Raw genomic sequence first — 15,162 nt, 5'->3', positions numbered from 1 at the left:
AGGGATTTTTCGCACAAGAAAGTACAGGACAAATCCAGGCGTGGAATAATGAGATCCGTACAGAAACTTCGGATCCGGCATGTCTTGGATCCGATCTTTTAGGGATGCCAACCGCTCAGGGTTTAGAGCTCCCATAGGCTTAGTTAAGTCTCGAAACGACTTGGGATCATCCAGATCTAGAAAAATATCGAAAGATGCAATGTTATCTTTGCCCCGTTCTGTCCATGATACGGCGATAATTTACCCAAAGTCTCGCTGGTGTAGTCTGAAATCACCCAAGGGAACACGGGATATTGGGTGAGATCGTTAAAGCTCCGATCGGCCGAGCTATTCAGGTATAACAAGTAATCAAAGTTCGAGATCAGTCCATTTTGCCATTTTAAGGTCATGGTGTCTTCTTTTGAGTCCTCCAAGACCAGAACGTCTTGAGATATGAGTTTGTGATATAGTCTTTGACGATCCTCGGGTTGATTGAAGGTTAAGTAGATGTGGTCGGCTTTTCCTCGTGGATTCGTGTAATCAATCTCCAATCCCAATGGTCGTAACAAATACCTGATGAACATGTCAAAACGAATGACAAAGTTGAAACCTCATTGCAATGGTCATACCTTCTTTGAAAGATGCGTTTGATAGCAGACAGTCTCACTCTGATGATCGGATTGATCTCGGCGTTATTGTAGGGTTGGAAATACAAGATGGTGTCCGTGAGAACGATCCTGCCCGGATTGATAACCAAGGGCGTGATCTTGTTCCCCACCGTCTAAAATGGGAAGTCAAATGAAAAATAATCTTAGTGAGGATGTCTTAAAACTACTGCCGCACTGAAACAGACTTGCTTTTAAGAGAATGTTTTCCCGAATGGATTCGAGCCAACACGGATCGAATTGCAGTCGACTCTGTCTTGAATAAACGATGGCCGCGATCATGCCATTTTGCTCCACAGGAGGCAGGGTCGAGGCTCTTTGGAGCTGGCAAATTTGGGACAGGTAATCGTCGACCTTGCCATATTGAAGAGCGAAGACGAAAGACACGGGATGTCGGGAGTTTTTGAACGGGGCAAGGCGGTTCTTGGTCAGCATGATCACGCAAGACGTGCAAGTTAGCGCTATCAAATTCTGCTCTCGCACCAAGACCGATTGGAAAGACTTCGGGAACCATTCTGTGTTGGACATAAGATGAAACAATGACTGAATTCCATGACTAAATCAGGCATAACCAAACGTGTTTTTGTTAATAATTTTGATGTCTGAATTGATCTTTTCAGTTTTTGGCATCATAAAATCTTTTTGTACGTTTCCCATATTCTATTCCATATATTCTATGTTTAAAGATATGCGTTTTAAAGATCTATGAGAGCTCCAGTTAAGTTGCAGTGAAGGGGATTGGGTCAAAACCAAAGGCAGATTTGTCCAGTTGATGGGTTCTTTTGACTATTCGTTTGTATTTGCCCTCATCAATCACACACCACATCAGACAGATTATTGAGGCCGGCCGAATCTGGCCTCCTGAAAGTTTTGCATTTGTTTCCAAAAAATATTTTAATGCACATTTTAATGCATTTTGAACATCGGTACATAGTCGGGTGTTGGATGATGAATTTGCGGAAGAATTGGCTTAAAATGAATTCAAGGTCATTTGAAACCAATTCAATTTCATCTTTATCATGTAGTGAAAGCTTCGTCATCAAATAGGTTTGTAGTCAATCATGGCCATTTTCATCGGCCAATCTTGGCCGGACCTATTGATTATGTCTACCATATCAATGCTTAGCTGTGTTAGAATGGAAACCCTCTGGCGGAGTTTAAAAACAAAAATATGAATAATCCTCGGTGTTCGAACCTTGAATATCAGTGCATTCTCGGAGAGGAAATTTCAGGAGTGGCTCTTTGTGGAATTCTCGGGGCGGGACAAAGACCAGACTTTTCGAACATATCTTGAGCCGACCTTTTATGGGCCAGGTCATGTCCAGATCCACCCGATCCGTGCTCAAGGACTCGTGGGTACTACTACCATTCCGGGACAAGTTCTTATTGGACCCCCGATGGGACGTGGGCGGTTCGAAAGTCGGCCAAGCCTTGAAATCGGGATTCCGGTGCAAGGTCACGGCGCAATCCTCGAAATAGATCTCTCCGGGCTCCAAAAGGAGCAAACTGAATCGGTCCATCAACAGACTCATGATCTGGGTCAATGCAAGAAAATTGACATGGCTGGTCAGAGACACGCCCACTGGATTGACGGGAGTTCCACTTCAAGCACAAGAAGGAGTGCCCTTGTTGTTTGTTGTGATTGAGTCATCGACTAGCCCTCTAGGTCAGTCCGACCGACCTTCTACGTAGAGTTTTTTCTCGTACCAGATCTGCCGGTAAACGTTATTCTCCACCGATTAGTTGGCGGTGCTACTTTTGTAAACTTAACCTAAACTTATCAAACCGAACTTAACCCAACCTAACCTAACCTTACCTAACCTAACCTTACCTAACCTAACACGATATTAATAGCCCTTAAAGCCTCGACCTAAACCTTTCTAACAGTTTGTCACAAATTTAAAAACGAGCACCGCCAACTAATCGGTGGAGAATAACGTTTATCGAGATCGGCCGAGGTGCGCCAAATAACAATAAAATCACGCAACTTTAACTATGCAGCCTCCACTTTGTAGCCTCGTTGTCACTTTTTCTGTCTGTCTACTTACAAAATGGACGCCTCTCCAACGGGCCCCGTAGAATTCCAATACTTAAGATTAAATTTACTAAAGTATTATCATAATAAGTAAAGTATTATACCCTCAGTGTTTTGGCCAATCTAAAAATGCATTGTGGGGCTCAAACGTATAAACCTTGACATTTATTACAATTGATTATGAATTCTGGTTGAGTAAAAAGCTCATGGATACTTTTGAAGATGTATTGCACCTCCTTTAGATACTGCAAAATGCATTGTCCCAATCTTCTTGGTTTGTTGCAATATAGTAGATGTTCTCTAATTCTCATATTATCCCTGCTTGCTATTTGGGCTAAAGCTCAAGCTTTTCCTAAAAATGCACATAGAAGCTCAATGCATACAACAGGCTGATATATTTGCAATTGGAAAAAAAACCCCGGGCAAATAAATTATTTGGTGATTTCAAAAACCTTTTTACTTTTTATTTGGCCCTTCAATGGTTTTTTTCCTAGCCCTGTCATTATGCTTTGAGAGGGCATAACTTTTGATTAAATAAGTTGATAAAGCTTGAAATTGAACCACGTACTTTTAGCGACCTCTTGTCTATCTAATCAAAAGAAAACGCTAAGCATTTAGTGCTCTCCAAAATGTTAAGTTTAGGCCCAAAGATCCCCATCCCTATTCCAATACTTTCTACATCAGCATGCCAAGTTAGACGTTACTAATTATGATGCAACTTAAATATCATGTTCATCTATCTTAATATGACTTTGCATGGCTTTTGTTACATTGCCACTTCATTACCGTCTGAATTTTAGTTTTTTCACATTTGCCACTAACGTATTTTTCCACTTGGAATAACAACACTTTTTTACAAAATTTGAGGGTTTCAACATTTTGTTGCATGCAATTAATCTTTGGTCACTTCGGGTTCTTATCTACTTCCTACTTAACTTGGTTTTCTTGCTGGGGACCTTTTTCTACTTACTTCCATGCAAATATTAAATCCCCAGCCAGAGTTTTCAGCAATTTTTTTTGGCTTGGGTTTTCACGGGCTGTAGTACTATAAAAATGAACGATTATGATTCGTCTGATTGTTACCACTTAAACTTTACACAATTTTTGGTTTAACAACGAAACTGAATATCAAATTCATCTCCCTGTATGCTGGTGGGAAAAATCAGCAAAAATGGGTGCTGGCGTTGAGCTATGCCTGTCTTCTTGGCTTTGATTTAGTTTGATCCAACCAAAAATCTAAATTATTTATTGAGCAAAAGCTTTCAGTAAAAACACTGAGCTCCAAGAGGGAACTAATTGTATGCCATAACATCCCGATCAATTCAAAAGTATCCTAAGGTCAAACATTGCAAGAGAGAAATCTTGATTTCTTGTAAACGAAATGGTGAAACTCAATGAACCCTAGTTCATGCTGTTGTGTGCCTATCTACCTAGCATTTTGTAACGGATAGAAATGTAGCAAAGAGATGAAGCGAGGCTAAAATTACCTCTTTGCCATTGTAACTACTCATTTTGCATTTTGACAAGTTGTTTTTCCGTTTTCAACTTCTTTTACCTAAATTTGCAACTTGTTTTCGAGGTTTATTGATTAGTTATTTACGTACGTTTATTCACGGTGCCAACCTCTCGCAACTTCCATCTCTAGTAGCAATCTCAAACTTACATAATCAACAGGTTTCATGGATCATTTTGTGTGATAAAAATATCTGAAACCCCGAGGAAATCAGTATTTATCCTGACTTAACCTTGCCAGAGATATGGTCATGAAAAGTGAACTTTGAGATGACAGCTGTCAAGCTGCTCCACATACTCTAGCGTTATTCATGGAGGCGTTAGAGCAAAGACGATTGGGCGCGCTTCTTCAGGGTCTCTTATCATCTCTCATGGACCTGTCTGGGCCCGATTTGGCAGTTTGCCTCCATTTATTGAATGATTAATTAATGTCCAAACGGGTTAGATAATATGATTTTGGATTTAAATGATCCAGTTGATCCAATAGCAGGATTTAAGTCAGACTTGGACAAGTTTTAGACTAAAATTCCTGATCAACCTTATATTCAAGGATTAGCCAGATCAGCCAATTCCAATTCGTTTTTGCTTGTTGCACCAGTATGAATGCTACATGGATTTGTACCTACATTTGGGCTCTGTTTGTGTGTTTAGAGACTGGTTGAGCCCGTTCCAACCCAGCCCGGCTAAAACTATTGCATTGAACCATTATTGCTTAAGCCCTTTTCTTGTGGGGGTCAGATGAATGGATCTTACAATTTGACATACACCAACTTACCCTCCTAGAACAATTCCCAACACTTAGTTTATAATAAAATCAACTTAATAGATAAACGGTTTCTGCGGATTCGAACCCGCAACATTTTTTATTCCAACCAAGAAAATCTTCAAAAGTTTCAATACGCTACGTCATGCACGAAAGGCAACCCACGCCATCTCTAGTGTATGCAAGCTGCCGAGCTGTCATCTCAGAGTTCATTTTTTGACGACCATATGCCAGAGACGATCTATTAAGGGCTCTAGTCCTTGCCAATTCCTCTGATTGTAGACCAAGATTAGCATAGAAATCGTCTGGCGAGCAATTTAGATTTTTGAGTATCAAAGATCAGTTTAGGGTCACAATTTAACAAAAGCGATTCTTTCTTAACCTTTTAAAACGGGACAATGATGAACAGAATACATTTGAAATAAGCATCTGGTAGTTAAAATGTTTTATGTATATAACTTGGACAACCTCTCCCAAGTTCCCAAAGCCAGGTTTGGGTCCAAATTCGGAGAAGTTAATTCATTTGACCAAATCATTTTGATCCCCTTGAATATTGATCTTGACCAGTATGAATGGATCAGCCGATATCATATTTTCTCTATAGAAGTAAGTTCCCCTTCCCAGAAGTCCGTCAATCAGGGCCAGGGTGGGCAATTTTGAGAATTAGCGTGACTTTTGGACACCAAGTGGACAAAAGTGTCCAAAAGTGGACAAAAGTGGTCAAAAGTGGACAAAAGTGGACAAAAGTGAACAAAAAGTGGGCAGAATGTGTCCAAAATGAAGTACAATTGTGCAAAAGGGAATTGACAAGCAAACACTTTTAAACCCTAAATCATGTTATTTCTTTACCAAATCTAGATGTGAACCAGCAAATAGAATCAGTAATCAATAAAATCTAAGCTTTCTTCAAACACATAAATATGAAGTAAACAACTAGCCTTTTCACTAACGTTTTTAATTTCCAAGATATACACTTAACGAAATTCGTTATCTTGATACAATACAGCTTTTAAAAAGTCAATACAAATATCTTTAATATATTTTGAATGTTAATAAGTCAAATCCACTATAATCAGGGCATTTGGTGGCTGGGTAATTTTAACAAAGATTAAAAAAAAAAAATTAAAAAAGCTTAGGAGCTGAATATCAAATATCCAATAATACTTCTCATATTTGTAATATACATAACATATTTATAAGGAGTGCATGAATTACACTTTTATAATACATCTAAAAACTAAGATATATGTTTCTTTAAGAAACATTGGGAATCTCATTTCCTGACATCAAGCGCATCTTTAAAAGTTAAAAATATGCCTAACAATGTCTCAATTAACTTACTTATGGAAGAAAAACCATAAGTATAGGAAAATATGTCATTATTAGATTTTAGCAATTCGTAAGAAATTCAATTTTTAATATTAGTACTTTTTAAGAAGAAATCCCAAATAACTGATGATTTTAAGTAAAACATTTTTGCAAAAAGTTAATAATGTTGAATAAATGAAGCCAGATAACCAGAATATAATGTTTAGCTATTTCAGTTTTTTAATCCTTTGCAACAGCTGCATTCTACTAGAGGGAGACTTTGTTCCCTGCTTGCTTTCTAATCTAACGTAAGAAAAAAAGAGTTAAGAACCTGTCTTTCAAATACCTTTTTGGGTATGTTAGAGGTATATGGCAAAGGTTTTAAAGACTTATCTTGCTCTTGGAACCATCAATAGCAATTTTTGAAGTAGAGGATAGGTTTCATACAGAATATTCTTTATAATTTGTTGTTTTAAAGGTTCGTATTTTTGTCCACTTTTGTCCACTTTTGTCCACTTTTGTCCACCCTTATTTTTGGACACTTTTGGACACTTTTGGACAGGGGTGGACAAAAGTGTCCAAAAATGAAATGCCCACCCTGATCAGGGCACCGGGTCTGCACCGGCGTGATTTCTAAACGTAGAGTTGTTCACTGAAAACCGAGAATAAATCCCGAGCTTTTTCACCGGGTTCATGCCATAGTAACTAGGTAAGAATATTGCACTTTAGCAAACATCTTGGGAGAAACGGATTTGGAAATAGTTGGACTAAAATGAAATCAGCAGAAAACAGGTCAGTTGAAGCACCAATTCTAGTCATCTTTATTGTGATATACCTAAACTATCTTATTATCCTATTCTTTAACATTATCATCTATCTGGTAAATAAGAATTGTTCATTCACTTTTAAACACTTTTCCCATTTTCATGACTAAGAGTTTCTCTATAGGCAAATATAATAGCATATATGTTCGTGGCTTATTCCCTTGACCCCCTTGACCGCTTGACTCCTTTCGCTCCTTTCCTAATGCTTCAACCAATCTGAGTTGAGAGTTTTGATTGATGCAGAAGGGAATAGCCCTCTTCATTGAGCGGAGGAAGCGCCCTCTGTTTTGTCTAGGTCCTGGCAAACAAACGTAGGAACAAGAAAATACTTTTCCTTAACTTTACATTACCATTTTTACCAAACTTAAGTGGAAAAATATGATGTTGAAAAGTTGCTGGTATGCTATACGTACACAATATATAGCTCTTTGTTCATGTCTATATGGATACCAAAAGTACTTGAAGATATACTCCTACAGGATTTGAAAGTTCTCTTAGATGGGTTGGTGGCAAAGAATAACTTGTTAAGCCATGCATCTCAGAGTGTATTCTTGTATTTCTCAGTTTGTTTGTCCGCCAAAAGAGGGGGAAAAGGAGAATGAAAAGGGCCATTGGTTCTTAGGAGGTGTCAAGTGGATAAACGTTTTTTTTTTAAGCGGATAAGCCACGTATCAAACTGTCTCAAAGACTGAAAACATTGAATGTTTAGCAAAGGGTCGGCGCCTCAAAGAAAATCGTTGAACATGTTGAAAGTGATTTGGTCCATGCCAGGGCTTGAAGTAACGCGTTATTTTTTGAGTTGTGCTTCCGGTTACGCGTTACTTTTCTGAAAGAAAAATAACGGTAACGGAACGGGTTTTTTTTAGCCTACCATTTTTTTAAATAACCTCTTAAATACAATGTCTTACTTGCCACTGATGAGAAGAGTCACTTGTTTCACGTCACATTTACAACACGTTAAAAAATTGCATGAGCTTTTTTTCGCAGCTTTAGGTCCTCTTTTTTTTCTGCCAAAGTAACAGGTAACGGTAACGCGTTACTTTTTTCCGGTAACGGTTCAAGCCCTGGCCCATGCTCTCCTCACATCTTCGCAATCTGCCCCATCCCCATCCCTAATTCACATAAGCGGCGTTGATCTGTTCAAAAACGGCGACGTCGATAAGGGCCACCGACCACCTGTGGACTCTGCCCCTTTTCATGCTCGCTTGTTCACTCCATACAGTAGACCATGTGTATTTTCAATGCCCTGATGCCCTTGTCTAGCCATGGAGGCCATGATGGACTCCATAGTCTAGCCTGCCCCTGTTTCTGTACAGGGTCTATCGCTGGGATCGGCATCATTTAGCCACATGCATCCTATCCTCACCGTGGATTTGACGAGGCTGCCGATCACCCACCACGTACGTGCTGTGTGTTAAGGGTCGACCATCCCCATCCAGCCCTAGATTGGCTGGTTTGTCAAGCCCCCAAGTCTTCTTTCTCGTCGTCATCGACATTGTCTTACACCTTCCGAGTTCACGCACGGAGTCAGTTTGGGACACTTTCTCTCTTCTAAGACATCCAAAGACCTACGTAAGTGGTTTTTTTTTGTTAAGTTTAATCTTCATTTCTGTTTGAACATTCGAAGGGAGGGATGTCATCAGAGTGAAATAAAGTGGACAACATATATTTAGGTGATAGGAATATTTGTCATTGACCTTGAACGTGCGGTAAGGTCGAGGCAGGTAACAATTGGTCACTTGCCGGTTGGTTTGTAAAATGAGAAGGAACGCGATCAATGGGTGGAAGCATTAAATCGATAAAGAGGAAAACTGAAGAGGTCGTTGTAGACTAGCAAGTTCCACCAACGCCTACCTGCCATTCTCTGTCTCGGTCTATGCTAACACATACTGTAGATATCTGTTAATACAAACGAGCCATTTGGTTGAATGGTTAAGCCACATCATAAACTAGAAAAGGTTGGTGTACTCGTCGACCGCAGTCAATCCTTGACGAATGACCGCGAGATTTAGATGGCGAATTACTCGAGCTGAACCCGATCCAGAATCGCCGCCGACAAAATTTGCCCCTTCGATTGACAAGGATCATCTTATTTAAAGCGAGTCGTTCTTCGATTGTCCTACTGGAAAGACCTATTGTTCATTCCTTGCTCCAGATCTTCCGCAATCATGCCTGTTGACGCCCAAGAAGCCCAAGTCCTGAAGGACATTGCCACCAAGTTGCGAATCCACTCGGTGGAATCTACTTCGGCTGCTGGATCCGGCCATCCAACCTCATGCTCATCCATGGCCGATATCATGAGCGTCTTGTTCTTCAACACCATGAAGTGAGTAGGTCTGTACTCTCAAGGATAATGGCTTGTTGGCCATGAAATCTTTCCCAGGCTTCAAAACGGACAATTACTTCCCGAGGCCATTCCTATTGAATTCCAGTTGTACGATGAACCCTGTTAATATCTGACGCCTTGAATTCATAGGTATGATGTGGCTGAACCCAAGAGCGCCTCCAACGATCGCTTCGTTCTGTCCAAGGGCCATGCGGCTCCCATTTTGTATGCGGCTTGGGCCGAAGCCGGTCTTTTTCCGGTGAGCGAGTTGCAAAAGCTCCGCAAGTTGGACTCTGATCTCGAGGGTCATCCCACCCCTAGGCTGAACTTTATCGATGTGGCCACTGGATCCCTCGGACAGGTGGGTTCATTTACGAGTGCCTATTTTTTCTAAAAGCCATTAAAACGCGACTAAACTATGTTTCAATTTCAGGGCCTGTCCGTGGCTTGCGGTATGGCTTATGTGGGCAAGAACTTGGACAAGGCACCCTATCGTACCTATTGCTTGATGGGGGATGGCGAGTCCATGGAGGGAAACGTATGGGAGGCCATGACCTTTGCTGGTTTCTACAAGTTGGATAACTTGTGTGCCATTATTGATGTGAATCGTTTGGGACAAAGCGATCCCACTCCTTTGCAACACGACATGGAACAGTACAAGAATCGAGTGGAGAGCTTCGGCTTCCACGGCATCGTGGTTGATGGCCATGACATCAACGAGCTCGTCAAGGCCTTTGACGAGGTACGCCCGAGTTGTTTTCCTGCTTATGAGGGCGATTTCAATGAAAGTTTTTATTCCCAAGGCTGCCAATACCAAAGGGAAGCCCACTTGCATTTTGGCCAAGACCTTCAAAGGTCACGATTTCCCCGAGATTGCCGACCTGATGAATTGGCATGGAAAGGCCCTGGGAGATAAAAGCGCCTCCGTGGTCGAGCACTTGAAGGGTCTTCTCCAGAACGCCAGTGCTCCCAACCCTAAGATTGAGGGTCCATCGGGTGCGGCTCCGGATGTGAGCATTAAGGACGTGAAATTGTCTTCGCCGCCTAATTACAAGCTCGGAGATGCTTTGGCCACCCGTCAAGCCTATGGCACGGCCTTGGCCAAGGTGTGCGAAAACAATCCCCGTGTGATCGCTTTGGATGGGGACATGAAGAACTCGACCTTCTCGCAGAATGTGACCAAGCAATTCCCCGAACGATACATCGAATGCTTTATCTGCGAGCAGAATTTGGTTGGCGTAAGTTGTTCAAGAAAAGATGCTATGGTTCGCCTTGTGCAACTCATGTAGGGTTTACCCTGATGTAGGTTGGGATTGGAGCGGCTTGCCGTGACCGAACTGTGGCTTTCGTGTCTACATTCGCGTGTTTCTTAACCCGAGCCTTCGATAACTTCCGAATGGGCGTGATCTCTCAGACCAACATCAATGTGGCTGGATCTCATTGTGGAGTGTCGATTGGTGAGGATGGTCCTTCTCAAATGGCCTTGGAGGACTTGGCCATGTTCAGGTAAAAGTGATGATACAGGACAAACCAAAGAGGAAAACCATTACTCCGGACAATACCGGTTCAAAAGTTCTCCAAGAGAGATCGTGGTACACAATCTCAATCCTGAGCCAACCATCTGGAAGTTATGGGAAAAAAGCAAATTCTCGTTTAAACACATCCAAGTTGACAGCACTTGGTGATGGTTTGAAAAGGGAGTCTCTCCTCACATTAATTGGAGTTTCCTCATTTGAGGTTTGGATAAGTCTCCTTGTGCGGTTGTTAATGACTTTTAACCAAAAAAAACAGTTCATCCGAAACGATCGGTCATAAACTTGGCTTAACTCTTGATAGACTCGATATACTTGATAGCGCTTCTCTTCCTTGTCAATGAGGGTGTCTGCATATGGTTCATTGATTACTTTTTAGAACTCTTCCTGGCGCCACTGTGTTTTATCCCTCGGATGCCGTGGCCACGGAAAGGGCCGTTGAATTGGCTGCCAATACCAAGGGCATTACATTCATTCGTCTGAGTCGTCCCGCCACGACCATTGTTTACGCGAATGACGAAGTCTTTGAGATCGGAAAGGCCAAGGTCGTTAAACAATCCGATTCCGACAAGGTATGTAGGACATTGAATTTGGACCGTGGTCTTTAAAAGTACAGGCTCATGATTGTTATATCTTTGTAGGTGTTGGTCGTGGCCGCTGGAGTTACCTTAGATGAAGCTGTGAAGGCTGCCAAGAATTTGGAGGCTTCCGGTGTGAATGTGCGTGTTCTGGATCCCTTCACTGTCAAACCCTTGGACGCTGAAGGAGTGATCAAGAATGCTTTGGAATGTGGTGGACGGATCGTGACGGTCGAAGATCACTACCCCGAGGTCAGTGCAATCACACTTTTCATAGTGAGAAATTTCAATAGGAAACCTTGAGGTGTATATGGGTTGTTTTGTTTTCCTTCAGGGTGGAATTGGTAGTGCTGTGGCTGATGTGGTGTCTGGTCGTCGGGATATCGTGCTGAAGAAGCTCTGCGTCCAAGAAGTACCCAGATCTGGACCTCCCAAGATACTGATCGAGAAGTACGGCATTGGCGCTGATTCGATCGTGAAAGCGGTTAACGAGATCAAGGATGCTTAAACCAGTGTGATGGATCGCCCCTCTACAAAGTTTTCATTTTCTTAATTTTAAGCTGTAATCATCATAACTTATCCATTCCTCTCATATCCTCTCAAATTGTATTGAAAAGTCGCCGATGATACGAATGACATACACAATTATATTCCTCAAAAAAAGCAAGAATTTATTCGTGATAATATGATAGCAGTTCATATGACACTACAATAGTTACATCCGCCAGGCACTGTCGAACCCTCGCCTTGAGCCACATGAATACCTCGTTTCCGGTCGGAAGTCATTTCCCAAAGTCCGGGAGTTTGAATAATCTTTTCCACTAGCTCTTCGAAAGCGCATTGCACACCCTCTTTCGTCTTGGCGCTCGACTCAATGAACATCATTTGGTGTTTTCTAGCTAGTTTAATGCCCTCGTCCTTGGAAACGGCCCGAGTCTCGTCCATATCGCACTACAATGAAGAGCAATCAATGGCTTAGTATTCCTCCGCCTGCTGATCAGTTTTGGTTCGTAAAACAAAATACCTTGTTACCCACGAGCATCTTCACAATGTCGTGGTTGGTGGAGTAGGTCTCGAGCTCCGTGAGCCAATTGTCCACCCGATCAAAGGTATCCCGATTCGTGACATCGTAGACGAGAATAGCGCCTTGCCCACCGCGATAATAGCTGGGGGTCAAGGTTCGAAACCGCTCCTGGCCGGCTGTGTCCCAAATGGCTAATTTGATCTGAAACACCCAATCAAAAGATCAACTTATTTCAACGGTTTATTCCTCTTATGTTCACACAATACAGAGGGGACAAAACAAAGTTCATTTACCGAGGTTGATATATGTTTCGAGTTACTTGACAATAATTTGGAACAAAACCTTTTTTGTGGTTTTTATCTAAAAGACAATCAAAAGCAGAGATTTTTCGCGGAAAATAAGAATTAAGTTTGTGCAATCAACAGGCTGCCAATATATTTTACATGCATTGCCCTACCTGAGAAAATTGAAATTGAAACCGATATATGGGTACTCGCTAGCAAAGAATTGTTCGATTTCCAAGATCGTTGCATTCCATTTTTTCCCCGCGCCCTCCGAGGAGTACACATTTACTGGCTACAGTAGTAAGATTCAATTGAAGCCTTTTCCTCAGAACTATATCTAGAATTATATGCACACTGATGTTTTTCCTTTCTCTTGCACTGTGGTTTTACAAGCCATTCATCTAGGTTCTACAGGATGCGGTTTCAAGACGCCTCAAAATATGATCCTGAACTTTTGAGTATGAGACAGCATTCAAATTATATTGTCGCTAATTTCAAGTCAAAATAACTATCTATTCCTAATTCACTTCTCGAATTTCATTATTAATCTTGGCTAAATATCCCCACTGGAAACAGCACCATTTCGATGAAATTCCAATTGTCTTTTTCCGAGTCTTGAACATCTTGGTGATTGCATAAATGACCCTCATCAAAATGGGCCAGTTCAATCCTAGCATCTGACCTTATCCTGGTTGATGGTGATGGTCTTGACCTTGAAGTCGACCCCGATGGTGGCGGCCTGTTCGGGATCGAAGGCGTCGTCCGTGAATCGAAGCAACAAAGACGATTTGCCCACGCCACTCTCGCCGATGATCAGGAGCTTCAAGCTCGTCAAAATGGCATCCGGCTGCTCCATGGATGGACGAATGGATTTAGCCACACAACAATATCTGTTCCAATAGATCTACCCAGTCTTTCAGTATGGAGATCACTGTGATGTTGCAATTCCAATTTTGACTTGACGGATTGCGTAGTTCTAGTCTGAACCTTGAGTCACTCTTCGCTATTCAGCTGTGCCTATAGGCTTGATTCATAGATAACTTCATATATAGATCGATCAAGGGCGCTGCGATCGCATGTTTTCGTCTCAGCTGTCCCTGGTGGAAAAAATGTTTCATTCCTAGTCAAGCTACTTAGGACAACTATGGTGCAAATTTGAATCGTTGACGGCTCGTCCAAATTCAGAGTAGAANTCCATTTCCACCAGCGTCAGCTGACCTGAAAACATGCTCATGCGGTACAGCTCCTGTTGAACTTAAGCATTCTAGTTATGGTTTTCTATGGCTTGATTCTACTGTGTGTGTGCAATGTATGAATCCTTGGTATCCAACGCCTATATGGACAACTGAACCCTCTAACAACAGGACTGCTAAAAAGTCTGGACGTGCTCACCCTGAGACAGTAATGGGACTGCAGTTGCCAGTTATCATTTGCCAAGTTTGTTAGCATCTGTCGGCAATGCCAGCACCGTACCCCTGGATTTCCTCGTCGGAGCGCATTTCACTGACCATTCCACGACCAGATCGTTTAGAGGGAGAAAAAAGGCGAACACTTGCCCCTGTCAGCTGGAGCTAGTATCTTGGTACCCAGTACTACAACATCGCTATGCGTATATATTACAAATTGAAATAGACAATACAGGACACCAAATTCATTCATGCGCATTGAGTGAGTTGGCGACTGACATAAAGTCGATGTTTTGGAGGAGCCTCGTTTACAAGTCGCTGCCACGGATAAGAGGGGTATTTAGGGAACAAAAACAGCTGAATCAAAGTCCATTTTCTTTGTCTCTGGGAAGGACGCCAATGGGAAATCAGGGCATTACATGATCTTTTTGGGCATGAGGTATGTACATTTGTAGCAAAACAGGACCTGGAAAAGGCGGCAAAGTTAAAGCGCTTGATTGGGGTTGACTAGGTGGATATATGATTTTTTTTCAATGGTTGAATTATCCTCCAGCAGAAAAGTTGTAGAGTGCACTTGAAGCAAAAATGTCAGCCATGAGTTCCTATAGATTTATCTTTAATGCGTTCAATTCGCGTTTTATATGCCAATTGAAACGAATATGCTATTTAAGCGTCAATCGACAGAAATAAGTTTGCTTTCCACTTTCTTCATTTATTCCCGTACAACCAAGGAGGAATCAGAAACGACCACTTTCAAAAATCCAACAACTGCAGTCCAAGTTCGATGAATGTGTGTGTATTTCAAGACACGAGGATCAAATCTTCATTTTTGATGGGTACGAACGCCAATTTCAACGCGTACAAGCGCAAAAGCTGTTCCCAATAGCACTCGATGTCTTTCATGCGTAAGTTTTGCTCTACAAACT

The 15,162-nt window shown here is 41.7% G+C and overlaps 3 protein-coding genes across 3 annotated transcripts in view; 1 reads left to right on the top strand and 2 right to left on the bottom strand.

The window, feature by feature from the left end:
- Window positions 1–2,308, bottom strand: part of LOC131893594 (protein FAN-like) — a gene marked incomplete in the record, with an annotated part of 3,606 nt that extends 1,298 nt beyond the window's left edge. Inside the window, 5 exon segments of the mRNA XM_059243684.1 lie at window positions 1–176; window positions 245–552; window positions 609–760; window positions 837–1,159; window positions 1,840–2,308. Coding sequence (XP_059099667.1) covers window positions 1–176; window positions 245–552; window positions 609–760; window positions 837–1,159; window positions 1,840–2,176 — 1,296 coding nt within the window.
- Window positions 2,309–8,981: 6,673 nt separating this feature from the next.
- LOC131892862 (transketolase-like protein 2) lies at window positions 8,982–12,192 on the top strand (the record flags this gene model as incomplete). Its single annotated transcript, XM_059242721.1, is given in 9 exon segments — window positions 8,982–9,044; window positions 9,242–9,412; window positions 9,563–9,773; window positions 9,846–10,154; window positions 10,216–10,650; window positions 10,719–10,918; window positions 11,324–11,516; window positions 11,586–11,774; window positions 11,857–12,192. Coding segments are annotated over 8 exon segments (1,869 nt in total). The 3' UTR covers window positions 12,031–12,192.
- On the bottom strand, window positions 12,168–13,693 carry LOC131892863 (ras-related protein Rab-18-like; the record flags this gene model as incomplete). Its single annotated transcript, XM_059242722.1, is given in 3 exon segments — window positions 12,168–12,473; window positions 12,547–12,747; window positions 13,513–13,693. Coding segments are annotated over 3 exon segments (630 nt in total). The 3' UTR covers window positions 12,168–12,218.
- Between the last annotated feature and the right edge of the window lie 1,469 nt (window positions 13,694–15,162).

The sequence above is a fragment of the Tigriopus californicus genome, chromosome 2, assembly GCF_007210705.1.
Source record: "Tigriopus californicus strain San Diego chromosome 2, Tcal_SD_v2.1, whole genome shotgun sequence".
NCBI classification, from domain to species: domain Eukaryota; kingdom Metazoa; phylum Arthropoda; class Copepoda; order Harpacticoida; family Harpacticidae; genus Tigriopus; species Tigriopus californicus.
The sequence above is the reverse complement of the archived record's forward strand: the minus strand, read 5'-3'. Positions and strand labels throughout refer to the sequence as shown.